We start from the raw sequence: 26,541 nt of genomic DNA on the forward strand, positions 1-26,541 counted from the left end.
CCCATCCTTGGCTGCGCATTTGCTTCATAGTAAAATTGAATCTCAGGCCGCTCTCAACTCGAAATTCATGTTCAAAATCCTCGAAAAGACGATCTGATATCTCTCGATTGAGATGTCGGCTGCAGCACATAATAGCTAAAGCGAAAGGCGTTGAATGTATTTCGTCGAAAACATATTCCCAAATCATCCAACGAAGTTCAAGCGAGATCTTTGAGAATGCCCCTAGTTGGGGTGCTCCGGGATCTCGAGGCCCATATTTGCCTTCGGCGCGATTCATGATGTTGCTTCGTAAATGAGAAGTGAGAAAAGTCAAGATGAGCTGCTAGATAATTTTTTAGCTACCGCAAACCGGTATCAAGTAATAATCACTGACCTTCGTGTTGTGAAAGTGACCCTAGGTAAGTTGTCACAGAAGGTATGTGGGAAGCTGAGTTAGTGCTCTTAGATAATATCAGAGTCAAAACTACGTACTTGAAATGGTTGTGACCCGGGAGTTCAAATCTTGGTACGCCCAAAGCTGTTTGGTCCGAGAGAGCTTCTTTGTGCTTACTATGTCACAGTATAAATCCTCTCAAAATAATCTTATAGGTCTCTAGGGTAGGGGACCTCACCTCACTTGTTATATGGCCTCTACACGACCTTACAGAGACTCAGGGTCCGACTTCACCTCCTGCAAAGCCTAGGAATCACCTGTTCAGGAACTGTGAATCTTGATATTGGACCTGTCGAGGGAGATAGGCATATCTCCCCGTACCCCTGGAGGCCAACAGGCTAAGTCGGGATGCTCGATTTCTTCTAACCATGGAATCTTCAAAACTGCGACAGGTGCCCCCGAATTGATGAAGACGAAGACCCCGATGACTACCCCCCGCCCCCATTCTCCCCCAGCCCCTTCAATGTTACACACCCCTGGGCTAAGGCGGAATAAGAGAGGACCGAATTCAAATACCTCAAGACTCGCAAGTTCCCCAGGGTGGGAGATATCCAAGATTGCATTCCCCTATGCTACTTGAATAGATGGGCGAGGCATTGCTCGTCACAACTACAAGAGTTTCCGCAAACCCAAGAAGATAAACGTATCTTCTAATCTATCCACCACCGACTACTATATAGTTGCCGTGCTTCTGTCCCCCAATGGAGACCTGGCCAGATTTTCACTGGGTAGACCACTCACTAGGTGAAGGCGAGGGTGGCTTGGCTGTACACATATATCAATTAGTGACGTCTCATATGAATGCAAATAAAGGGATGGTTGTTATACCGGAGTCTGGACCCTTGAGCCTCTTGGCTGAATCTTGAGATTGAGACATTGTAAGATCCAATTTTCTTTTACGGCCATCGATAAACTTTCTTAAAAGCCCTGCCGATGTCCGAGGATAATTGGGACAGAAAATCCAATTATATCCTTCTTCCAATTCCTGGTGGGAGTATCCTTGTTCTAAAACATGTTGTATGAACCCTGGTGCTTCCTCGATCTCCCGAGAAGTGTACGATTTAGACCCGCGCAGTGGCTGACTATATCGAGCAACCAAGGCCTCGCGGCGGGCCTGTGCTGAGAGCTGAACCGAGACATCGCCCCTTCTGATCGCTTCAAATTGTGCCACTGCGGTGTTTAAATTTGATGTGAGATGGCTGTTAACATCGTACGGGATATCAGATCCAACGGATTCAACGTCCTCATCATCCCCCACCACAGCCTTATCGACGGCATTTGGGGTGTCTTTGTTTGTAGATTGGGTAGTCACGTCATTTGTGTACATCGAGTAACCGTCAACGGTGCCAATGGCTACATGGCTAGTCCGTTTATTGGTGATGACATCGTTGCCTCTCTGTTTGTCGATAATGGTGGTTTGACCAGAAGCCTCTTTGTGAACATTTTCAGAGTTTTGATTGACGAAATCTTCAAGAATGGTGCTAGGGGCTTGTTGGGGGGCAGCCACTTTATCAACAGCGCCAGAGGTCTGAAAGGTTGCCCCGGTTCTAGGGGTTTGTTTTTCAGCATTGTTGATAGCTTGACTAATATAATCCTGGTGTACGACACGCGGAGTCTGAGCCAATGTCCTACTCGCAGGTTGACCGACAACACCGTTGTTGACAGCATTTTTGGCAGGTTTGATAGCAGCAACCCTTTTTGTAGTGCTGGGGGTTTGACTGGCAGCTTTGTTGTTGGAAATACCCCCCTTTTTAGCAGCGCGAGGGGTGTGATTGGTAGCATTTTTAGTGGGTTTATTAACAGTAGCCTTGTTGGCGGTAGTAGGAGCCTGACCGACAGTAATTTTGCTGACGGTGTTAAGGGCTTGACTAACAACATTGTTGGTGGGTTGATCGACGGCAAACTTATTGACAGCCCTGGGGCTCTGACTGATAGCTTGCTTATTGAAAGCAGCAGGGGTCTGAGAGCCAGTCACTTTGTTGACGTCAACAGGAGTTTGACTGACAGCAACCTTGCTAATGGCGCTGACTATTGGACGAAAAGTCTTATTGACGGTGCTGGGGGGTTGACGGCTAGTCTCTTTGTTGCTGGTGCTAGGGATTTCGCAGACAACAGATAGAGTATCAGCCTCCATATTACGTGCGAAGTTCCCTGTATTTTTGTTGGAAATTTCGCTCTCGCTAGGCACGATGCCATCACTGGCGCTTATGTTTGTTTGATTCTCAGCGGTGTCGGGTTTCCTCCCCGCATCAGTTGGCAGAGTCTCTGGAGTAGTGGATAGGGGAGGGGATATACTCGGCGGAGTTGGGCCCAAGTTTTTGTCTGATATGCGCAGTCTGTCCCTTGATGGCGGTGGATTCAAGTCAAGTAAATCATAAGAATCACGGTCACCGGTGTCTCCGTTCTGCGTGTTATTGGCTTCTTGGATCAATTGCTTGGTTTTTGCCATGTCCGCGTTCACTAAGTGATAACTTGACTTTAGGATTGAAGCGCATCTTGAGAGCATAGTGAGACTTACATTTTTGGACAAACTCGAAGGTTTCATCGAAATGATTCTGAAACTTCTGACGTTGACGACTCTCCGACATGCGGGTCAGAGAATCCATAAGCCCCTCTAGGACGCCACACAGAATTTCAGAGCGATCATTCTCGGTAACTTCGATCCATTTTCCCTGGACACAGCAGTGGTATAGATCATCTCGCGCGTGCTTGAAACTTTCAGGGGCGAGAGATTCCCGAAGAACGTCCGTCCACTCCAGAGGGGTATCAAAATAATCCTCAGGCTCAACTAGACGTGGCCGTGGATTGCTGAAGAATTTCGCAATCCTATTTTGCACTTGGAAGTAGAAAAGAGACCCGCTGAAGTTGGCTGGCAGCGGTCTGCTGCTCTCGACGATAGACGCAAAAGACTCATAGATCTCACGAGCATCGTGTAAAGAACGGTCTAATGAGATGTATGACTTGAGCTCAACATTCGGTTCACTTGATGCCTGCACTATAGACTTGCTAGTCATGGTGTGAGAGCAGTTCCTATAGATAGACGTGGGAAAGGGGTTGAGCGCAAAAGCAAGAAGCAGGCTGTGAAATTAAAGTGAGTCCAACTGGAAGTATAAAAAGATGGCAGCTTCTACTTATCCAATGCTTTGAAAGGCGGCTTGGGGGGGGGGGGGGCTTCCCAATTTCTCCAAAGGAATTGACTACCTTGCAAAGATCAACACCATCTAGACCAATAAGAATAGGCGCGAGATATTAGAGCAAAGACATGTCACAATTGCGCCTACCGTCAGCTAGCCGGGACTGCTCTTTCCTCTTTCCTCCGTATCTAGTCAGCCTTGCTTGGCCTGGCCCCCGGGGCCGTGAACGTGCCAGTTTCTATAAATTGCAAAAAACATCCGTATTCAGGCGATACCGTAATATATTCATACGGATACGGTACATGTACTGTACACATAGTAATACGGTACCTAACCCTCCCTCTTAGCTTCCACTTCAATGTCCTAATTGCGCCACCCTTAAATTGATTGGGTAAGTTGTTGTTTCATAAGATGAGATTGAACACGCCAGTTGATCTTAGCATCCAGTAAAATACCGACGAAGCGAGAGCGAGACAAAAAGAGATCTTCACATCGATAAAAATATCACCAGATTCCATTGTACAAACTTTCTATTATACATATCAATCCTTCCATTTTGTATTAAGGGTTTCAAATTATACCAAGTGCCAAGTGTGATTCTTTCCATTTCTTTTCCACTTAGACCATGCTTCTTTCTACCTGAACGATACCTCTGATAGCCACATAAATAGCTCCCTTAATCCTTTAGTCTAGCAAATTCGGAAGCAAGTTCGGAAGACCACTTCCTATCTCGATAGGTGACTAGGAAGCTAAAGCCGTGCTATAATCGTGTGACCGATTCTGCGGATTCTCCAAGGGCCCATATTGAATGGATGAAGGTACGTGGTCATTTGAAAGGTCCGGCATCGGCTATGAAGAATCGTCATTCAATAATGCCTCTTGTAGAAACGGAATAGGAACTTTCAATACCACAATATAGCTCTCCGCTTGAGCCTTATCTTTGTCCATCCAGCTCTTGAGTGTTCCGTATTGTCGGGTACGGCCAAATTCGATGAAATATTCCTCTGCCAAAGCTTTTCCGCTCCAGCCTCTGTGTAAATTGGCCTTCATCCAGGCCACACCGATTGACCTCTCTTGAGAAGTGGACTTCCTACTGGTCTCCGGAAGTTCCTCCTGTGTTTCCGATACATTGGATAATCTCCGTCGTTTGGCTGCGCGGCGAGATGGACCCTTACTTTTGAGCGTATTGCGCCCACCCCGCTTGGGACCCTTTTGGGGCGATAGGTGCGTATCAACTTGGGGCCCTTCTTTCAGGGATACATGATCCATTGGGGTGTCATTTTCATTCACCGTTAGCGAAGAGGTGCGCGATGAATAGTTCGAGGGCGCGTTGTTCACGGAAACAGCATTTCCATTTTCTCCTGGCAGAGAAGCATGGCCTGTTGAGATGACATTCTCCTCTTCTGCTATCAAAGACATCGAAGATGGAGTTCTCGAGAACAACAGGCTTGGTGGAACGACTATGGCATCATCTGGTGGCGCATTGCCTCCATTGTCAGAGTTATTGTTGCTCTGTTGACTGGTGTCATTCTTGGAACTGCCATCTTCTGTCCCTTTGTCATGTAGTCCCTTATCCTCTGGACCATCTTCCTCTGCGTCTTCGTCCCCTGACTCATCCTCACTTGAATCTTCATCGCGGTCGTCGTCGGAACCGTTTTCCGATCCGCTTGAGTCACTAGATGCGCCTGCCTCCGCCGGAATTGATGCATGGGTTCTCCCAGTGGGTCCAGCTGTATCGGGCTCAAGTGGCGTCAAGTACTGCGGTGAATTGGTTGGCTTGGGCGATATTATGACAGGTCGTCGGAGGAGTTGAACCTCGCTGTGGCGTATCCCCACTTCTCGTTGAAGGTCTACTAGACCTTTCGTATCTGTTCTAGTTAGAATATCGCTTGCAAAGTTTTGTGAGGGGGTGAGTACAGACAATTTGAAATGTCACTTAGTTCGTTGGAGATATCAGTAAATATATCCAACGTGGCCTTCGACTCCCTTTCTATATCTGCGTCGCTTGGCCCCGAATTGGAAATGTGAAGCGCATGGCTTCGGCAAAAGTCGACCCTATTGTGTAATTGCTCGTCGTGGACAAACACCTTCCCTTGAATGTAACAGTGGTAACATCCATCACTTTGTTGCTGGAACTCGCCATGCCGAACAATGTCCAACCAACAAATAGATGTGCTACTTGCATCTTCATCCAGGCAGGAAGGGCCACAGCCCATATTCTTCCTTAGCGATCTTTCCATCTCGTAACTATTTAGCGGCTGTTTCGAGAAATGCTGTGTAAAGGTTTGAGCTGTCTCGAAGACCTCTCTATAATACCGAATGAGGTCACGGCGTGCTGACTGGAGGGTTTCGAATCGTCGTAGTGGAACGTGTCTCTCTGACCCCCAGCTAATGAAATATTCAGGGCTATTCATGTTGATCCTCTCAAGCCTTTTTAAGATCAGTACAACTCGTCATACTTGGTCACTTCTTTCTCATACCGCACAGGAATTCCTTCCCTCTGTTGCTCATAGGGGTCCCAGGGACTCTGGATATTGAATATGACTTTGGCTCAAGGTACTTTCGAGGTCAGGATATCTGGAGTGAAGAGATTACCGGAAAGGAGAAAGGGAAATTTTTCAAATATATGTGGGATTTTCTCTACAGTGTGTACTGCGCCCACTGTTATTAAAAACAATCACCCTTATACCCTGGTCACTCTGATAGAGAATTCATTAGGGTAGGCCCCCTCGAAATCGACCTTCCAAGAGTACCAACATTGATGTAAAGAATAACTGGTATTCGAGTACTGTGTATTTGCAATTTCAAAAATAATAAAATACACAAATACACATACGGAAATAGGTTCCCACGTGTGAACCATTTCAACCCCATGAACCATGAACAAAAGCAAGCACGTTTTATTTACGGAGTACCAACCCAGGACATGTATCTAATTCGCGCGATAGAGAAGGACGCCCGAGGACCCACACTCTCTTTGGTTGGATACAACCTGCTGCGTTGTGTCTACGCTATCACACCTCATCCTTGTCATGCAGGGGTTCAGTTTCTATGTCGCAGGAGAGGACCGGTTTTCAGGACCGGTTTTCAGGTCCGCAGCAAAGAACTGGCTTTTAGGTTTCTATGTCGCAGCTTTTGGGGGCGGTTTAAATTTAGGGGGCTGGGGGCCAATGACTGCTAATCACCACTAGTTCCAATCGGTTACTAGCATACACATGTTTGCCGCTTGTTCCGTCGTATAAACATACGCTGGCCAGCCATTTTCTCTAGACTTTTTTCGAGCACACCCTCTCGAGTTTTGACTCGATTTCCCCAACAGGGGTTTGCGTAAGTGCCATGCGGCTTTCACCTTCTGACTGCCTCATTGGGGTTGTTATCATCTGCACTGCCCTGTGGTTGAAAATATCCCAATTGACGCAAATATTGTGCCTTATCAACCGTCAACCTGACAGATACAGATATACCAATAAACGAACTTCTTATGTTTGGGGCCATTAACCACGTCGCGACAAAGATTAGAGGATAAGTAGAGATACTAGGCTTCGATATTCTAATATTTATATGTTCTAGGCCTTTCAAACTTGGGAATTGCGGGTCGTGTGGCTTTCTTAGCGTGGAATTTTCTTTGTTGCCCTGTCCGGAGTACTCCGTACTATGATAATACTTATAAGACGTTATACCTATCCCTATCCCTTCCTCTAAAAGCATCCTAGGCTTTTTCTTAGCGGGACAGCCAATGTTTCACCTTCCGGTTTATTGATACCATTTTTGCTGATCATCTTAGGCCGAATTTCACGAGTGATACGCTAGCCAATCTAGTGTAGAGAGTTCTACGGAGTACTCCTACGGGAAGCCTGAAAGAGAACACAGGGCGAATCTTCAATTTACTACGCAAGAAGGTGGAGAGAGTAGGAAGAAGGAGAAGGAGGGAGAGAAAGGAGAATCGAGTTGGTATCTCAACGCTTTATGTCTGTTATGCATAGAAGCACACATAATGACCTAAGGTCATAGCACCGAAGGTATATACAACATACATTGTAATGTGCTTAGCGTCGCGGTTGCCTGGAGACCTCGATAGCAGGGCTTCCAGGTTTCAAAGCATTGACTGACCGAGCCCAGCAAAATGTACGAAATATCAAACACGGACGTGTGGGAATTTCAGTGTCTTTGTTTATCGGGCTACGGACCAGCCTAGGGTAGGGTTGGAAGCCTTACGAGGCTAGAATAATATTATTTTGGTCATTCAAAATTTCCTAGCAATAAGTTTAATCATGCGCAACGGTTGACTTGTTACTTGTCTTGACGGAAGAAGTACTATTGCTGATGCTAACCCCTAGATCAATAGGCCAAGTTGGGCATGCTAATGATAGAGTAAAATTATTAGAATGGTTAGCGATACGACGTATCTTTTTCGAGCGTAGTGTAGCTATATAACCCCAAGCTAGACATTTGCCTAAAGCAACTCTGATTGATCAACGAGCAGACAATATAGCTTTCGTCCTAACACAATGTAGTGAATAATAGCCGTCAAAAATGAAGCCAACTGGCGAAAAAGCTTAGAATTGAGAAGCGGAAAAATTTGCTCTCTATAATGGGCCAAGAAGCTGGAAGCTAGAAGACTAGCCCCTTTACTAGTCTATGTAGCCAAAAACATGAAGGTATCAAAATTCCAATGTCGACACGAAAGCCTGGTGTTTCTAATGTTGATTAGTGAGCGGGGTGAGTCACGCAAAAGCCACAACCCTACTCCGTAGAGCCGTATGAGAAAAACTTTCAAGAGTTTCGACTTCACCAAAATCTCAGAGACATCCCATTAAGCAGTACTTTGGCAATTGGAAACCCGACTTGACAAAATGGCATTGGAATTTACTCTTCCGACAGCTTTGATCCTGATAGACAACCAATCAGCCTTCAGTGATGCCAAGACAATATCCTATTGGGGCACCACGCGATCCAACCCGAGCTATGAAATCAACCTCCAAACACTCCTCTCCGCATTCCGATCTGCGAGATCCTCCTCCTCAACGCTGCTGGAGGTGATCCACATTTTTCACTCCTCCACAACCCCGGGATCTCTGCTCCACCCCTCCAACCCCGGACAGGGTACCCGTCCTCTAGACTTCGCCACCCCTGCCTCAGATGGGTCGGAGCCTGTCTTTTGGAAAACTGTCAATTCCTCTTTCATCGGAACTGGACTTGAAGCGCATTTGCGTGAAAAGGGCTTTCGTCAGCTTATCATTGCTGGGTTGACGACTGATCATTGTGTTTCAACTACTGTACGAATGGCCGCTAATCTTGGGGTTGTGGATCGGTATCTTAGAGATGGACCCGTTCGCTTGAGATCGGATGGGACTCATGAAAATGATGTGGAAGTTGATAAGGGGCGTATTGTACTTGTTGAGGATGCCACGGCTACCTTTGGAAAGGCTGGAATTGACGCGGAGACTATTCACAAAGTTACTGTTGCTAGCCTCGATGGTGAATTTGCGGATGTATTTGCCACGAAGGAGGTTGTTAAGGCTTTGAGTGGGATTCAAAACTAGCGTGATTTCATCTGAACATACACAACATAATGGTCTCAATTCTGAGTTGTTGAATTTAGGCGAGCCTATACTTCCTTCACGCAAGTCCTAGGCTATCTTGGTCGATCGTGGAACTAAAAAACCCATGATAACTCAAAATACCCCGAGCCAGCACTCTCACTCTCTCCTTCTCATACCTCGTACAGGTTAATAAGTTCGTCGGGATGCTCTTCTATCCCTGTAATGAACAGCATGTAGGAAAGGGTCGTAGCCTAACCAACTGGAAACAGAAACTCTACTTTAAATACACGGCTCAACGTCATATTCAAGTAGACAAAGGGGGCAGCATGTTCTGTTCAGTTCACGCTTGCACGATAAGCAGTAGTGAATCTAGCACTTCCGCCTTCGAACGTCCAAAATCTTGTATTTATACGGCAATTTTTTGTAGAACCTCATGCATATATTGCTCTATTGATCTGCAGTGGCTTGGGTCGGGATGGGCTAGATATTGGTCAACTAGGTACAAGTCTTGGCTCATCGTCACTTATTGTAAAGACCGAATCATTGGGTTGGGCCTCTATTTCAGGCGTTTTGAATCCGACTTTGAAATGCTGTCTGTGAATTGTATTATAAAGCTATATGTCGGAGCATTCAAGTTGATATCTCTAAGTATATAATTAACACGAACTCCGGCTGTCGAGGGAAACATTCACAGCCTCTGGCTGGGTTGAAATACCGTAGGTTTTTAGGTAGATTAATTTGTGTGCTTTCTTCAGCCATCTACCTACACAGCTTTTATCTCAATCTGACTTCTTACAATAAAATCATGATATCTTTACCTCAGTCTCACCTTGCTCACACTTACGTCTTACTATCAAATAACCTTTCTTCACGAAAGGGGCCGATGCCCCCTGGGAAATCGGAGCACACAGTCCTATTTTACCGTATGTATGAAGTATAGCACACAGCTCGGCAGGAGCCACCCGCTACCCAATGCAGCGTCGGAAGAACACCAGCAATGAAGAACAAGCTTTATAGGTTGAAGTCAGTTCACTTTAGGCTTGGTTCTTGTTGACACACGGAGTGAATCCGTGAGTATAACCTAGCCGTTATCTTATTTAGGCATAGTAGATATAGTTCTGGAAATCGGAGGCAGACTCAGCCAAGAGAAGACATAAAAGACCCCCCGTTTCCTGCACTTGCTCTTTTTTTTCTTCCTTCTTCACATCATTCCCATCCCCAGGTGGTTTCACAATGTGCCCTCCTCTCTGGGTTTGGCTCTTCGGGCAAAAGGAGCACAGTCTCCGGAAGCTCTACAAAAACCTCCGTTACATGCAACCTGGTTATATATCAAACCAGTGTTGTAATATTGATATCCACCCCATGGATTTCTGGACTGGGGACACCGATCCTTCCCTCGTCCAATTCTTCACACCCGATACCGACACCGACCTCAAAATCGCCAACACTGCACTCAACCCCAAGAACCCCGTGGACGACCCGTTCACGAGGGCTCAAGCAATGAAGCATGCTCAAGACTTCATCCCCCAAGAGATGCATCATAAGCTCCACCAGGCATTTTCGAAGTACCTCCGCAAATCCCCCGGAGGTACCCCCATTTTCTGGGACCTGGTCTCGTAAGTCTAAGTTCCCAGTAGAAACAGCCCAAAGACTAATCCTTGGTAAATGTAGCATGGAAGAAGACGAAAGTCTCTTCAACAGCAACGATAAGCACGGCTTCACCATTCAAATGGGAGCCACGAGCGCTGATGGAAAGACCGCTCATCAACTCGTCGTCATGGAAAGCGACAACTGCTACCATGGCATCCTCCCGTCAGTTGGGGAGCTCATGGTCCTTGTTCGATGGATGCTTAGTGGAATCAAAAACCACAAGCACCAGTTCCGCAGGTACCACCGACAAGAGCGTGCCCAGCATGACTTCCCGGTAAGTTCAGACACTTTACCAAATTGTCTGCCAGGACATAACTGAATGGCTGACTGCTATTTAGACCATGGTCATTTCTTTCCTCCCCGATGCTCGAGTTCGAGTTTTGCATGGGTATTTCGACGACGGCCGACTCAAAGTAGCCTATACCCAAGCACTCAACTTTGATGCGGAGGACTACACCGACAAGATGGACACCCTTCTCCAGTGGGCATGGCCCCTCACTGATGGGGACACCACGAAGCCCATCCCCCTTCCAACAATCGATGACGATGAGGAAGATGAGTGGGATGAGTGGGAGAAGTGGGAGCTCCGATACAGGGAGGACAACGAAGACGAGTTCCTGGGGAGTAAATCAGACGAGAGTGACAGCACTGAGGCAGACGAAGACCTCAGTGACTGTGAGTCGGAATTCGAGGAGGAGGTTGAGAGTGATTGGGAAGATGATGAGGGCCCCAGTCCCACCGTGGAGTGGGGGGACGATGAATGGAGGGAGGAGGAGGAATTGGTGATGTCTGCGGACATCAAAAGAAAGATTATGGAGAGGTTGGACGAGAAGTTGAGGGGTTTGGGGAAGTTGTGAAAGTTGACCTGAGCTTAAAGGCGAGGGGACTAGGACCCAGAGGCGCCCTGGGACCTAGTCTATCCTTGTCCATGGGCAAAGGCAACTATATTTTCATGTAGTGGCAACCCGCCACGCAGTTCTGTATTAATTCGTTTTTGTTCTGTTCATATAATATGCATGCAACATACACACAAATGCATACAGGGGATGAGAGAGACAATATGTTGGTCCGTGTTTCTGTAGTCTGACTTGTAGATATTGTAGATATCTGTACGGAGTAGACATTCATGAAATAGAGCCCTAAGTGAGAAGACGTAGAGCTGAAATCCCAGACCAAAGGAAATCAAAGTTAGGCTGAACAAAATGAGTGATGGTAAAGCATCGCTCAAGGTCGTCCATATCTGACTTCTGTAATGCCGTCAACCATTATAACCTGATATAACACTGGAATTATATCTAGTAGTCTGGAATATATGTTCTCCCTCTCATAGCTGATGTTGTTAAAATTCGAATTTTGGCCCAATCCCCTTGAAGTGAATGAATTGGTATCAAATTCTTCTTTCTTCGAGAACCATGACTGCTAGCTGGGGTGGCGAAGCATGGCAGCTTCTCTTATTCCGTACAATTTGTGCTTTCTTCTAAAGACATATATATTTTACTATAGATGTGCGGTATGACCATGAAAACGAATACCGGTCGACGTGGACTTCAAAATAATGGTTTCCATATGTTTACATATTTCTACCATCTACTTTGCACAAGCAGCACACAGTAATAATTACACGAGCATGATTACTTCAAGGATCTCTAACACAAAGGAGAAAAAGAATACAGGAGCGGCCAAAAAGGAACAGCCCATAAAACCCCATAGTATAAAATGGCACATATACCTCAGATCCCCGTCTTTAAAACCAGGACAACAAGACACGCGATGCATCAGAAGGGGGCGACAATCTTAAACAAGGTCGCGCTTGACGAACTCGGCAAGAAGGGTCTTGCCGAGGGAAGCAGGGCTGCGCTCGACGATGACACCAGCATCGGTGAGAGCGGCGATCTTGGAATCAGCACCACCCTTACCACCGCTGACGATGGCACCGGCGTGACCCATGCGGCGGCCGGGGGGAGCGGAGATACCGGCAATGAAAGAGACGGCGGGCTTGTTGTGGATGTTGTTGGCCTTGAAGAACTCGGCGGCATCCTCCTCGGCGGAACCACCAATCTCACCGATCATGATGATACCGTCGGTCTCGGGGTCCTCGAGGAAGACCTTGAGGCAGTCAATGAAGTTGGTGCCGGAGAATGGGTCACCGCCGATACCGACGACGAGAGACTGACCGAGACCAGCGAGGGTGGTCTGGTTGACGGCCTCGTAGGTCAGGGTACCGGAACGGGAGACAATGCCGACACGACCGCGCTTGTGGATGAAACCGGGCATGATACCGATCTTGCATTGACCCTATTGAACGAGATGTGTGAGTATTTGGCGCGGGTCGAATTATTGTAGAAAGTTGGAGTGGTAGCTTACCGGAGCGATGATACCAGGGCAGTTAGGACCGATCAGGCGGGTCTTGTTCTGGGTCTTGAGAATGTCGGTGATGCGGACCATGTCTAGATAAAATCAATCAGTTTGCGCGCGCTTCAATTGGTAGTCGATCGATCCGTACCGTGCTGGGGGATACCCTCAGTAATGCTGTTGAACGAGAAGCTGTCAGAAAAAGTTATTCGCAAGGGGGACTTCGGCTGAACACGTACCAAACAACGAGGCCCATCTCAGCAGCGATGGCCTCCTCGATACCGGCAGCGGCAAGAGGGGGGCTAATTGTAGTTAGCATTGTTTTGCTGGCATTTTGAGAGATATGTTGGTTGATCATACGGAACGAAGATGGCGGAAGCTGTGGCACCGGTCTCCTTCACGGCCTCGCTAACGTTGGCGAAAACGGGACGGTCAAGGTGGATGGAACCGGCCTTCTTGGGGTTGGTACCACCGACGACATTTGTGCCTGTCCTGTGTAAGCTATTGTTGGGATGCGATCGCGGCTGGATAAATATTTACCGTAGGCGATGGCCTGCTCAGCGTGGAAGCTGTATCAAGGTCAAATGTTAGCATCATGCGCGTGCGATAATGAAAGCGCGTGGATTGCACTTACGTTCCCTGCTTTCCAGTGAAACCCTGGAACAGAACGCGGGTGTCCTTGTTGATCTTAAGGTTGTTCAAGGTCTCGCTGTAGGCAGAGGTGGCCTGAGTCCGACGCTGGGTGGCACCGACATTGCGAAGGGCCGAGAGGGTGTTACGGCGGAAGGCCTGCATTGCTGCAAGATGTTATGTATGAGGGGAGAGTTGAGGTATATGAGGTGAGGTGGAAAGAAAGAAAAGGACGGGATAAAGAGCAGGTGTTCGGGATACGCACCCGGGAGTTTTCGCTCGGGATAATTATTTTACTTAAGCGGAACTGACTTCGGGCGCAGGCCTCGGCGACCACATTTTTCTATCTAATCAACCTCAACCCCCACTAAGTACAACAACTTGTCGCTTTTGGTTATTGAAAGTCTTCCCGCCTAGGCGCGGTGTTATTCTCTTCGCCATGGCTACCATGACTATGACCTCGCAGGAAATTAAAAGGGCCGCCAAGAAGAACGCAAAGAACGTACCAGAGAACGAGCGATTCATGCGAGCGTGCTCCGACATTGCAAATGCTCTCATTCAAGATTATGAGTCCCACAGAGACTCTACCAAGCCCAAGAAGGATCTCAACCTCAACAAGTTGCGGGCTACCTTTTCGAAGAAGCACAGCTTGTCCAGCTCGCCGCCACTGACGGCTATTATCGCGGCAGTCCCTGAGCATTACAAAAAATATATCCTGCCAAAGCTGATTGCGAAGCCGATTCGTACGTTTACATATTCCAAGCGGGAGTGCTAGACTATCGCTAACCTCGTTCATAGGAACCTCCTCTGGTATCGCCGTAGTGGCGGTTATGTGCAAACCCCATCGATGCCCCCACATTGCATATACCGGTAACATCTGTGTCTATTGCCCTGGTGGCCCAGACTCCGACTTCGAATACTCGACTCAATCATATACTGGATATGAACCGACCTCGATGCGAGCCATCCGCGCTCGTTACGATCCTTTTGAGCAGGCGCGAGGACGTGTGGACCAGATCAAAGCTCTCGGTCACAGCGTGGACAAGGTGGAATACATTATCATGGGTGGAACCTTCATGTCGCTACCGGAAGATTACCGTGACACTTTCATCTCCCAGCTTCACAACGCGCTGAGCGGATACCAAACGGACAACGTTGACGAGGCCGTGCTGGCAGGCGAAATGAGCAACGTGAAATGTGTGGGTATCACAATCGAAACTCGGCCAGATTACTGTCTGGATACACATCTGAGCAGCATGCTCCGCTACGGTTGTACGCGGTTGGAAATTGGTGTGCAGAGTCTGTACGAGGACGTTGCGCGAGACACCAACCGCGGCCACACCGTAGCAGCAGTAGCTGAGACTTTCAGGCTTGCCAAGGATGCTGGTTTCAAGGTTGTTAGCCACATGATGCCCGATTTGCCTAACGTTGGAATGGAGCGCGATCTCTTCCAGTTCCAGGAGTACTTCGAGAACCCCAACTTCCGTACCGACGGTCTCAAACTCTACCCCACGCTTGTCATCCGAGGCACCGGTCTCTACGAGCTGTGGCGCACCGGCCGTTACAAGAACTACACACCTAACGCACTTATTGACCTTGTCGCACGCATTCTCGCCTTAGTTCCCCCGTGGACCCGTATCTACCGAGTCCAGCGTGATATCCCCATGCCACTTGTTACCTCCGGTGTGGAGAACGGCAACCTGCGCGAACTGGCATTAGCGCGTATGAAGGACTTCGGCACGACCTGCCGTGATGTCCGTACCCGAGAAGTCGGTATCAACGAAGTTAAGAACAAGATCCGTCCATCGCAGATTGAGTTGATCCGTCGTGACTACGCCGCCAATGGCGGATGGGAGACTTTCCTAGCCTACGAAGACCCGAAGCAGGATATTCTCATTGGATTGCTTCGTCTGCGCAAGTGCAGTGAGACTCACACCTTCCGTCCTGAGTTCACCGGCCAGCAGACGAGTATCGTCCGCGAGCTTCACGTCTACGGTTCTGCCGTGCCACTTCACGGACGTGATGCCCGCAAGTTCCAGCACCGTGGCTTTGGAACTTTGTTGATGGAGGAGGCGGAGCGTATTGCGCGCGAGGAGCACGGTAGTCGCAAGATCAGTGTTATCTCCGGTGTGGGCGTGCGCAGCTACTATGCTCGTCTCGGGTACTTCCTTGATGGTCCTTACATGTCCAAGATGTTAGACCCATGGGAGGACGAGGAGTAGTCACCTGAAGCAAACAAAAAAAAAGAAAAAACAAGAACCAAAACGAAACCAGATGCCCAGCTGAGGCTCGGTATCTGATCCTGCATCCACTGGCGTTGGCGGTCTCACAAAAACTTGATTTTCTTTCTCAACGAAGGACAAATGATTGAATGTCTATACCAAATTTATCTTTAGGTGCGTCCATCGGACAAAAAATGAGATATCAAAGAGCTGGAAATAATTTATGAGCGCTCTATGTACAAGTCGCAGGTCGTCCATCTGTATTCTAGCAAAGGAGACCGGGAAACCTGCCCGCCAACGCCTTTCAAGTTTAGTCCGATCCTACTCGTCTATAACATAGACGAATCCAGGTCGCACAGAGTAGACATGGGTGATTCATACTCTAGAGAAATGAAAGTATTCTCTCGACCTCGAATCACCCCCAACGCATCAAATTTAGAACCACCGTGTTGTACTCAAGAAACCCCGAGATATAAGCTCAAAAGATTGAAAATCGACAGATAAAGGTGCCATGAAGACATTCGAAGGAAAAGAGATCAAGGTAATTTCAATGCAGCGATATAGCACCTCCCCTACTGTCTCGCAAGTGAAGGTAGGCCTGGAAGCCGCAGAAAACGAAGAAGCCCTGTAAGCCAGAAAAGCGCATTGTTAGTAACGGAGTCCTCTCTCTCACGCAACGAACGATCCCGTCGGGGCTTAAGGAGGGGGAGTGACGTACAGCGTAGACGATCACAGCGGTGTAAATGGAGGCGGCGACTGCGGGACCATCTTCGGGTTCGCCTTCTGATCCGGTGTATGCGTGGTTATTGCTCTATAATTAGGATCTTCGCGTTAGCGGCTGAACCCCATATTACGTAGGTCTGTGGCAATGGGTCCTTGGGGGGATTTGATGAGTAGGTCAGAGTCGGAGGGACGTACGCTGTATAGCGAGCCGAGGACTGAGAGGATGACGATTGCGAAGGCGGAGATAACAACACTATTCAAGAAACAAGGTGTTAGAGCAATAGGACTTTTCGATGGATGCTCTCTGGGATGGGGGGGAGCGTACCAAGACCAGGCGTTCAAGGCAGAGACGACGGGCTTCATGTTGGCGGCTTGATGATAGGTAAGGGGTATTGGAGAATGACTGGGATAGGTAGTTTGCTGGAGAAAGGTGATCGCAAATCGGCTAATACAGAGAGTTGAGGTTGAAGACTTGAGATACGGAGGCGGGCGGACCTTCAGTTGATGAAAGGCCCTAAGCCGTTTTGGGACAAGTCCAGACACACCTGTGACTCGTCTCTTCCTCGCTGTTTGTTTTCACGTCTTTGATGCAGTAGTAAATAAGGATATGTAAATACCATTCAGCTCATCATGATTCTTTTGATATGATCTATTCGTTTTGATTTGTTTCTATTTTTAATGTGTTTTGTTCCATTCAATACACTCATCAAACGTCACTCCAGAGCCGCCAAAGATATCTAGCGCGCTGCCAATCGTCAAATCCACTCTTCCATTGCTACTGGTGTGGACCTTTTCCAGATCTTGTAAATGGCGTGCACCTCCTGCGTAGGTCACGGGAATAGTACACCATTCAGCCAGTCTTGAAACAAGTTCCTCATCGACGCCTTGTTGCAGGCCCTCTACGTCTGCAGCGTGGATCAGGAACTCGGCGCAATATGGTTCAAGCATTGAGATCGATTCTACACAGTGTCAGTGAGCCATGAGCCACAAATTAACCTAGATGCAGCACTGGCAGGACATACCTTGGTTGATCTCCATCTCCGTGATGGTTTGCCAGCGGTCCATCGCAACGAACCAAGTATCGTCTTTTCTGCGGCAGCTCAGATCCAAGACCAGCTTTGACTTGTCGCCGCCCAGGGCAGAAAGGACCGACTCAAGCCGTTCGAGCGAGAACTTGCCTCCGGGGAAGAGGAATGAAGTGATGATCACCTGTTGCCCGCATTCCACATGATTAGCGTCATCGGCCTCTTGTTATGACGCAGCGCAAACAACCAGAAACTTGAAGTAAAAGAATAGATATCATTGGGTTCTCGACCAAGCGCAATGCCAAGCGAAGAGATAGTAATCCATCTGGAATCCGGGGGCTTACCTTGTCTGCACCCTGATCGATCCAGTCTTGCGCATTCTTATCGGTGATACCACCGGCCACTTGCAGCCCACCCGGCCATGTCTTCAATGCCTCCTGGGCTGCCTCTTCATTCCCTGGTCCAAGCTTCACGACGTGCCCGCCACGCAAATCGTGCTTCTGATACAATCCCGCATAGTGGCTGGCCGGAAACTTGGATACGTAATTGGTCTTTAGGTCTGCGGCCACCTGGCTGAGCGTACCACCCACAATCTGCTTGACCTGCCCTGAATGCAGGTCAATGCACGGCCTGAATTTGGTCATTTTCTCTGGCGAATTGGAGAATAAGTTGATTCATTGACGATTGACGATCTCATAAATCGAGGGGCGCTTTATCTTATCGCACGTGATTTTAAGCTTAGTCCGAAAAACTTTTGGCCGAGACGCGAAAGTTCGATTTTACAATTTAGTCGACAGCACATTCACCATGGTTTTGAAACGAAAGAGAGAAACCACTGTGGTTTCTAAGCCCAAGCCCAAGGAAGACAGCCCTCCTCCGGTGGACAATGCGCAGGACGTATTCCGCAGATTATTTGAAGCACAATTCGAGCCACTCGATTTGCCAGCTCCTACCGCCAAATCTACAAATTCCGATGAAGAAGGAAATGAGGATGACGATGACGATGACCTCTCTGGGTCGGAAGGTGACTGGGATGGGATGTCCGACATCAGTGACGAAAGCAATCAAGTTGAGGTGGTCGAACACACGGATGCTTATGCGGCACCAGAAGACAGAATGGATAAGAAGACTTGGAAGGCGTTTATGGTATGTGCTAGATCTCTATATGTGATTGTATTGAAATTCGGTGCTAACACTCAGACCCGCAGAGTGGAAAGCTGTTGTCCGACTTAGATAAGCCGAGCACCGAGCCAGAGCCTACGTCCAAAAAAGAAGAAGAAGAGGACGCCCACGACTCTGCGAACCTCAAGCACGATCTTGCATTGCAAAGACTACTTAAGGAGTCACACCTTCTTGACTCCGCCGATGATCTTGCTCCCACTGGAAAGAACCGTTTGAAGGCTTTGGATCTGCGCATGCAATCCCTTGGAGCCAAAACTTCGCTCTATGCGCAAACCAAAATGCCCACTGCCCACCGACGAGGCATCAAAGCTAAGGCTGCATCAAAGGAAGACAGACGCCGCCAAGAGGCCAAGGAGAACGGCATCATTCTCGAGAAGCCTAACAAGGTGCACAAATCCAGCAACAATGGGCGAAGAGAGCGCGGTGTTGCCGGATCTTCCGTGGGCAAGTTCTCAGGAGGCACATTGAACCTGAACAAAGACGACATCGATCGTGTCCAGGCGTCGGGACGCCGTATGATGGGTGGGAGAGGAAGGGGCAAAACAAGAGGCGGCAGAGGCGGTGGTGGTAGGGGTGGCAGAGGTGGCAGAGGTGGTGGCAGAGGCGACAAACGCTAAGATCACGATATTTGAGAAAGGGTCTTCCCCTTTTCTGAGTCCAATATGCTTCTTTGTGTGGCACCGCCTACTCACGCTACTCCAGCGCAAGAGCTAGATTGGCTCACGATCCACAAATGCCTTCACGCCATGTCCGCACCGACCTCGATCCCTCACGGGTCGTGAGCTACAACTTCAATCTCAACCCGCATATCATCCGAGCCGAGCCTCGTTACCCCAACACATGTCCAAACGGGTGGTGGTTCGGTATGCATCCTTTAACATTCCGCACTATCACCTCCAGGGCCTCGTTGATTTGGACGTGGTACGAGTTCGCCCGAAATACCTGCTCCCAACCTTTTCCTCCAGCGTGCTTCAGATTCGGTTCCACGTTGGCGAAAGTTTGATCGATATGCGCGTTGATCTCTCGATGGATCACAAAGGTGTGTGGATCGCAACTTCTTGTTCAAGATGTTACCAGCACGATCTATTCATTCGGAACGCGAGGCCTCGTGAGTCGCGTACATACCTTGGCCTGCGCATTCGATGCGATCACCAATGCGGACGGCTTGGCTGTAATAAAAGTCTCACTTTGCTTTCTGACCCCAGAGCCGTCGTGGTTGGAGTATTGATGTGACATATTTAATAGAGATAATGAAACCCTTGACGATCTATAGATCCTTGGAAATGTGCCCTCCTGAACAAAGACTTCGTAACACTTAATTGAGGTAATAAATGAACTGTTCCGTTAGGAACTTTCACGTATGCATCTAGTCAATGTATTAATCTCTAGGTGCGCTTACACTAATCAGTTAGGTGAAACATACATTCCGCCGGACAACATACGTCATACATATATAGAATGAGAAGAGACACGAACATTGCGATGTCCAGCCAATCCAGCAATTTTATTAAAACCTACGTCGACAATAATATCAGAGATGCAAATATCGGTCAGTTATTTCTTGGCTAGTTTCATAACAGCAGGTGTATCTACACCGCTGCGTCCGTACTTTGGTGATATATATCCGTGGGTCATTCCTAGGACTCATTATTTAGCGACATGAAGGAATCCTGCAATAGCCCATAATATTATAAAATATTTTTAGAATTAGTTCTAGTTATACCTATTTATGGTCTCTTTCATCTTGAGCATACTTGATCTATAATTTTGTCGTGTATTAAGCATGGTAACCCCGAGTGCACTACTATCTTGAACATTATACAAGAATTTACAAGAATTTACATGAGCGTGTGTACTTCCTGATAACCCTAAGCCCTATATAGATATGTATCGATATATATAGCGTAAATAAACAACTAGAACACTTTATTTATTTTCAGGCCACCATGTCGCATTTAGTTTGCGATTACTCGGACTACTCGGTCTAATGACTCTTAATGCCGGTCAGCACGGCTCGGATATTTACATAAAGAATAAATATAGCATAGAAAGACTTTTAGAATACCCGTTGCCCGTCTCACCTAGACCGGGATATAACTCTAGAGCCTCGTATTTGTACTCCGTAGGTACTCCGAGAGGTTCCCTCCCAAATGCTCACTTTTGCGACGCCAATTGCGCCAAGAATTTCAAAGTGGGGCCGTGAATCCCTTCCGTTTTTTCCGCCCATGCAAATGGGCACGCTAGTCCACATTAGGCATATCCTGCGGGTAGCTCCCATGGTTTTTCTTTAGCTGAATGTCTAATATCATCTCAATCATATCCAAGGTTATACATACACATGGAGAAGGCTTGTTTTGCAGATTTTAAGCCATTTTAACTGGTATACTAGCTCCAACACCAAGAAGTGGGGAAATATCTAAAAAAAGACTTCTAACCTGATTTCGAGAAAAAACAACACATGTGAACTTGCAAAAGGATTACCAAGAAAGATGTGACACGGCTGCATATGCGGCCGGCTATTCTTGTACGAATTGCATTGCATTGGAGTGCAATATAATTTAGTCTTCTTTATCCACTTTGTTCAGTCCTTATCGTGAGACATGCATCTTCACGCCACAGTAGTATCAGATTGTCATATTGATAGGAAGAACTCACGCAATCGAAGGCTTCACACGCGACTTCCATATGTCGACGATCAGGGCCGGTCCGAGAGGCCCTACAGGGTTGACCCTCAAGACATGCATTCAAGAAAGAGACCGTTAGTGTCCCGGTCTACAAGGTCCTATCTATATTTTTGTTCTAGGTCCAACAACGTGATGCTAAGCAGCTCCATTATATTGAGCTGCGCAAAAATAACAGGACTAGTATATTAATTTTGAGAGGCACTTCCAACGTTTCTGTTGATACGACACTAAGCCGAGCTGGAAAATGATGGAATGATCGGCGGTTTGAGGGGATATTGAGGAAATCATTTTCTTACGATGACGACATGCTGGGGTGTCTGTTGCTACAAATTAACCCTGCATTCTTCGTGGGACGCTCTGGAATTCTTTATATTAGCTTGTGTGTGTATCAAGTTCCTTGGGCAAATTGAGAAAGCTAGGGGCTGCCTACATAGGATCTGCAAATCCTTACGGTCAAAGCGCTTGTTTATTGAAGCGCTAGGCCAAATAGTTTAGACACAGCCTCATGTGTTCGTAACACAGACAAATTTGTAATGATCATCTTCGTTTTCTTTGCCACTATCACTTTGTTGTAGATCTATATGACTAGACTGCGTTTCAGATGGGGATTGTCATACCTGTCAGGGGGATCTACTACATCTGCCAGATTTGAAAACTATAGTGGATAGAGACTATTGTTTCAAGAATTTTGGGGAGAATACGGAACGTAAAGTTTAATTCTGTATAGGACGGTTAGAAAAAAAAGAAATCTTTGTTATTGGGGGCTATGCTGTGCGAGAGACGGCGCGTGGCGAGCCAAGAAATGTGGTCTCGCAATTGATGCCAAGCTTGAAGAGAGGAATTTTTTTTACTCCAAGCCTCATCCAGAAACCAAAGTACGTGTAATCCAATCACATGAAGTCCCTAGACATGTATTCATTATACGGATTAATTTCTTTTTTTTTCTCTCAAAGACGCTTCTCAGCTCACTTGCGGCTGTGGGGCCGAGATCTACGGGATGAGGAGACTTGGATATTCTTCAGGAAGATCATCGTTACAACGGTACACGGGTACTTTGCCAAATTCAGATGTGCGCGCCAAGTTATCACCAAGATAATCTTGGCCTCGGTTGAAAACAGACTCGTTTCAACATACATTATGCATGATAAGACTCGGAAGGCTTGGAATTGGCTTGGAAATGGCTTGGAGATGGCTTGGAGATAGCTGCAACCCTACTCCAACTGAGGGGTCTAGACCTCTATATTGTTTAGAAGTGGAGATTTCGCACCCCGTCGGGCCAATCTACGAATGAAACCACCAAACGTGCACTAACGGAGATGGTATCGGGCACCCGAGAATCGGCATCCGCGGTAAGACCATGCTCGCCATGAGACCGGAGGCTTGGCGTTAGGCATCAAAATTGAGAACGAGATAGAAAATTGATCTGCAAGTTGCTAGGATGAGAAATTGCATCTATCAGCCCTACAGGGTAGACAGCCCTGGCCAGCCTTAACCGAGAGGATAGTTGGGATCGAGGTAGAAAAACACCCCGAAAAGTGTAAAGTCGACGCTCGATTGCGAAGCGATGTGCAAGTTAATGATCAATCATCGACGGTGATGAGATCTTGGCGGCCCCGCTACGGATTCTAGGGGTTTCGCGGCGGATCAGTGGAGTCAGATACGCTCTACCACCCGTGGATGATATGAAAGACTATGCAGAAAGCTTCCACAGAAGGGGCGTCTTGTGGGTCTGATCGACACGTTGATTGGGACCATATGTGCACAGAATATAGTATATTGTATACACTAATTACTAGTACGTATGTATATGTATGTAGCACCTACGTTGTATTCCATAGAGGCCCGTTCAATATGTCGATCATTTCTTGTCTACTCCGTAGCGCAAACCTTGTCCCGAGAAAAAGCCTTGGGTGCATTCTTTTCTCCTATCCATGTCTGTTTGGAAATGTAGCTGCATTGGTCAGTAGCTTGCAGGTGTCACTTATCTGGAATCATAATGCATCGTCATTGGGTTGTGATACTGAACCCTGACTCCAGCCGCCCCCCCTTTGTGGGTCCTAGATTGGGCGACTTGCGAGCAGCAAGGGCCAACATCCCCTATAGAGATTCATCAAGGGGGAATGCACGCGTAAGTCAATGGCGTATTTTGTCCAATAATCAGCTCCCGATCAATATTGATCAGGGCAAATGACGAAGCTTGGCATTTGCTTGACATATAGTCGTCATAATGGCTGATATTCACCACGTGGGAAAAAAAAAGAGATCCTGAAACAGAAAGTCGGGGTTCAGTTCTCTTTTCCTATAATTAAGATATGTAGCCTCGGCACGACTTGGCATGCAAAATATTAGTGGATTGGTTAACCAGCTTATCATACATCCCTGACCCTGCAGATTTTCGGGGCTTTCGGGACCTTTAGGACACATAAGATGCCGCGGAAGTAGGCCGAGCGGGCATAATTTGTATGCAACTGACGAACAAATTCATCCCGACATCTTTTTCTCCGACTGCAAACTCTGAGGGTGAAACCGGGCTTGTGTGATGCAGATGCAGTGCAGATCGATTCCATTATACACGCGTATACGGAGACCGGAAGGAATTCCAGTGGGTATTGGAATTTGCTCTATGATCTTTGGTATCAGCACTATTCGCCCATAGTTAACTGGGCCCCAAATCACTCGTGGGAGCTCAGGAATGTGCTTTCCCTGGGGTAGACGTCAGCCTTCGAGGCTTGGAGATGACATAATAGACATACAGCCGTCCACACTAGACACATAAGTCATTCTGTAAGCTTGTGGGAATCCGGGACTAAGACCTCGAGTATTCCAAGTGCGGATCATGGCCCGTACGTGTCAAATTGAGCGACGTCGGGTTTACCAGATTTGTCTTATCTGTGCCACTTTCAACCATCAAGGGGATGGTATAATGATCCCCCTGGTCGAACCCACAGTGGAGTACGCTTACGGAGGAGTAGACTCTCAGATGCATGGGTCTGCTTAATATTTTGTTGGTAATTTTGAACCGGCCCTATAGGGGTTTCGTGCTGGAACTGAGATACAAAAGGGTGTCTCCATTCCGTCATTTAACTTCCTAGATCCCTAAATCAGTTCAGGCCTAATGAAACCATAATTACTCTTCTATTGTCAATAAATTGTGTCTGTTGCTACACCCAGAATTGTCTTCATATTCTATAATACATTTTCATCATGACTTTGTCCCAGTTCAGTTCAACAGAAACCCTCAGGGATCCTGGGGTCATAGGCCAGTCGGTCGACTCAAGCCCTAATGTCTCGCCTCCGGATGAGAAACACGTCTCGGTATCAGCAACACCAGCAGAGTCAACCGATGTTGAAAGCCAAGTCCTGGAATCACCACCATATCATGTGTTCACTCGGTCTCGCAAGTTGTGGATTGTCATTATTGTCTCCTTCGCCGCCATATTCTCGCCGCTATCTTCAAACATCTACTTCCCTGCCCTTACAGACGTTTCAAATGTTAGTTGGCTTGAGTAATACATTTGACCACTTCATGCTAACGATAATATAGGAACTCAATATCTCCATGTCTTTAGCCACATTAACCGTCACGATATACATGATTGTTCAAGGTCTTGCCCCGAGCTTTTGGGGTTCTTTCTCCGATGTGTTGGGCCGTCGTGTGCTTTTCATGGGAACATTTGGTGTATACATTGTTTCGAACATTGCTTTGGCTGTCTCTACCAACTATGGTGAACTTATGGCTTTCCGAGCGCTACAGGCTGCTGGAAGTGCAGCCACCATCTCAATTGGTACGATACACCAATTATCCCTGCTTTGTGTCTTAGCTAACCCGCCTAGGTGCTGGTGTCATTGGTGATATTACCACTTCTGCAGAGCGAGGCAGTCTGATTGGAATCTTTGGTGGTGGTAAGTACCCCGCTATTCCGATACATTGCTATGTTCAAAGCTAACAGTATGTAGTTCGCATGTTGGGCCAGGGAGTTGGACCAGTATTCGGTGGAATCCTCTCTCAGTACCTTGGGTTCCGATCTATCTTCTGGTTCTTGGTTATTACATCTGGAATCAGTCTTTTCTCTATCATGTTCTTCCTCCCTGAAACACTCCGTTCTATCGCTGGCAACGGTTCGGTTCCCCTCAAAGGCATCAACAAGCCAATCATCTACGCCATTAGTGGACAGAAAGATGCACAGGAACACTCGATACCCTCTGGAAAGAAGGGCAAAGTGACCTTCAAGACCATGCTGGAACCCCTCACCTTTCTATTTGAGAAGGATGTCTTCATCACCTTGTTTTATGGAAGCATTGTGTACACAGTCTGGTCGATGGTAACTTCTTCGACATCCGACCTATTTGAAAAACAATATGGCCTGAACTCACTGGAAGTTGGCCTCACTTTCCTCGGCAATGGGTTTGGATGCATGACCGGTTCCTACACCATCGGATACCTAATGGACTTCAACCACAAGCGAACGGAGCGCGAATACTGCCAGAAGCACAACCTTCCCATTGACACTCGCATCAACTTGAAGAGCCACCCCGATTTCCCCATCGAGTACGCCCGCATGCGCAACACTTGGTGGATCACTGCTATCTTCATTGCCTGTGTCGCTGTCTACGGTGTGTCCCTCCGCACACACCTTGCAGTTCCAATTATTCTGCAATTTATCATTGCCTATGGCTCCACCGCTATCTTCACCATTAACAGCGCCCTTGTCATTGACTTGTACCCTGGTGCGAGTGCCAGTGCAACGGCAATCAACAACCTGATGAGATGTCTGATTGGTGCTGCTGGTGTCGCGGCTGCTCCGTCTATTATTGATGCTCTCACTGCCCAGTTCACATTTGTCATGCTCGCTGGCATTACCCTCGCGATGGTGCCTCTTCTCATGGCAGAGACGAAGTGGGGCTATGGATGGCGTATTGAGCGCCAAGAACGCCTTAAGAAGAAGAATGTCTCAGTTTAAAT

General features: G+C 47.5%; 10 protein-coding genes across 10 annotated transcripts; 5 read left to right on the forward strand and 5 right to left on the reverse strand.

Annotated features, from left to right (window-relative positions):
* Positions 1-1,154: 1,154 nt before the first annotated feature.
* Positions 1,155-3,447, reverse strand: PEX2_044870 (uncharacterized protein; the record flags this gene model as incomplete). The annotated part of the gene is made up of 3 exons (XM_016741762.1): positions 1,155-1,198; positions 1,262-2,893; positions 2,952-3,447. 3 exons carry the CDS (start codon positions 3,445-3,447, stop codon positions 1,155-1,157), a joined length of 2,172 nt encoding a protein of 723 aa, XP_016603464.1.
* A 969-nt stretch (positions 3,448-4,416) lies between these two features.
* Positions 4,417-5,981, reverse strand: PEX2_044880 (uncharacterized protein; the record flags this gene model as incomplete). The annotated part of the gene is made up of 2 exons (XM_016741763.1): positions 4,417-5,435; positions 5,489-5,981. The coding sequence occupies 2 exons, from the start codon at positions 5,979-5,981 to the stop codon at positions 4,417-4,419; spliced, it is 1,512 nt and encodes a 503-aa protein (XP_016603465.1).
* Positions 5,982-8,420: 2,439 nt separating this feature from the next.
* Positions 8,421-9,110, forward strand: PEX2_044890 (uncharacterized protein; the record flags this gene model as incomplete). Its single annotated transcript, XM_016741764.1, has 1 exon — positions 8,421-9,110. The coding sequence occupies one exon, from the start codon at positions 8,421-8,423 to the stop codon at positions 9,108-9,110; it is 690 nt and encodes a 229-aa protein (XP_016603466.1).
* A 1,233-nt stretch (positions 9,111-10,343) lies between these two features.
* On the forward strand, positions 10,344-11,617 carry PEX2_044900 (uncharacterized protein; the record flags this gene model as incomplete). The annotated part of the gene is made up of 3 exons (XM_016741765.1): positions 10,344-10,726; positions 10,782-11,034; positions 11,099-11,617. 3 exons carry the CDS (start codon positions 10,344-10,346, stop codon positions 11,615-11,617), a joined length of 1,155 nt encoding a protein of 384 aa, XP_016603467.1.
* Positions 11,618-12,554: 937 nt separating this feature from the next.
* Positions 12,555-13,907, reverse strand: PEX2_044910 (succinate--CoA ligase (GDP-forming) subunit alpha; the record flags this gene model as incomplete). Its single annotated transcript, XM_016741766.1, has 7 exons — positions 12,555-13,055; positions 13,125-13,207; positions 13,264-13,304; positions 13,352-13,414; positions 13,473-13,599; positions 13,653-13,681; positions 13,747-13,907. The coding sequence occupies 7 exons, from the start codon at positions 13,905-13,907 to the stop codon at positions 12,555-12,557; spliced, it is 1,005 nt and encodes a 334-aa protein (XP_016603468.1).
* A 274-nt stretch (positions 13,908-14,181) lies between these two features.
* PEX2_044920 (Elongator subunit ELP3) lies at positions 14,182-15,964 on the forward strand (the record flags this gene model as incomplete). The annotated part of the gene is made up of 2 exons (XM_016741767.1): positions 14,182-14,485; positions 14,541-15,964. The coding sequence occupies 2 exons, from the start codon at positions 14,182-14,184 to the stop codon at positions 15,962-15,964; spliced, it is 1,728 nt and encodes a 575-aa protein (XP_016603469.1).
* Positions 15,965-16,511: 547 nt separating this feature from the next.
* Positions 16,512-17,050, reverse strand: PEX2_044930 (uncharacterized protein; the record flags this gene model as incomplete). The annotated part of the gene is made up of 4 exons (XM_016741768.1): positions 16,512-16,589; positions 16,683-16,775; positions 16,883-16,940; positions 17,013-17,050. The coding sequence occupies 4 exons, from the start codon at positions 17,048-17,050 to the stop codon at positions 16,512-16,514; spliced, it is 267 nt and encodes an 88-aa protein (XP_016603470.1).
* A 312-nt stretch (positions 17,051-17,362) lies between these two features.
* PEX2_044940 (1-(5-phosphoribosyl)-5- ((5-phosphoribosylamino)methylideneamino)imidazole-4-carboxamide isomerase HIS6) lies at positions 17,363-18,356 on the reverse strand (the record flags this gene model as incomplete). The annotated part of the gene is made up of 3 exons (XM_016741769.1): positions 17,363-17,646; positions 17,710-17,896; positions 18,057-18,356. 3 exons carry the CDS (start codon positions 18,354-18,356, stop codon positions 17,363-17,365), a joined length of 771 nt encoding a protein of 256 aa, XP_016603471.1.
* Positions 18,357-18,519: 163 nt separating this feature from the next.
* On the forward strand, positions 18,520-19,511 carry PEX2_044950 (uncharacterized protein; the record flags this gene model as incomplete). The annotated part of the gene is made up of 2 exons (XM_016741770.1): positions 18,520-18,858; positions 18,921-19,511. The coding sequence occupies 2 exons, from the start codon at positions 18,520-18,522 to the stop codon at positions 19,509-19,511; spliced, it is 930 nt and encodes a 309-aa protein (XP_016603472.1).
* A 5,271-nt stretch (positions 19,512-24,782) lies between these two features.
* PEX2_044960 (Major facilitator superfamily domain, general substrate transporter) lies at positions 24,783-26,539 on the forward strand (the record flags this gene model as incomplete). The annotated part of the gene is made up of 4 exons (XM_016741771.1): positions 24,783-25,070; positions 25,123-25,363; positions 25,413-25,481; positions 25,536-26,539. The coding sequence occupies 4 exons, from the start codon at positions 24,783-24,785 to the stop codon at positions 26,537-26,539; spliced, it is 1,602 nt and encodes a 533-aa protein (XP_016603473.1).
* Positions 26,540-26,541: the final 2 nt, after the last annotated feature.

Source organism: Penicillium expansum (genome assembly GCF_000769745.1).
Source record: "Penicillium expansum strain MD-8 chromosome Unknown contig145, whole genome shotgun sequence".
Taxonomy (NCBI): Eukaryota; Fungi; Ascomycota; class Eurotiomycetes; order Eurotiales; family Aspergillaceae; genus Penicillium; species Penicillium expansum.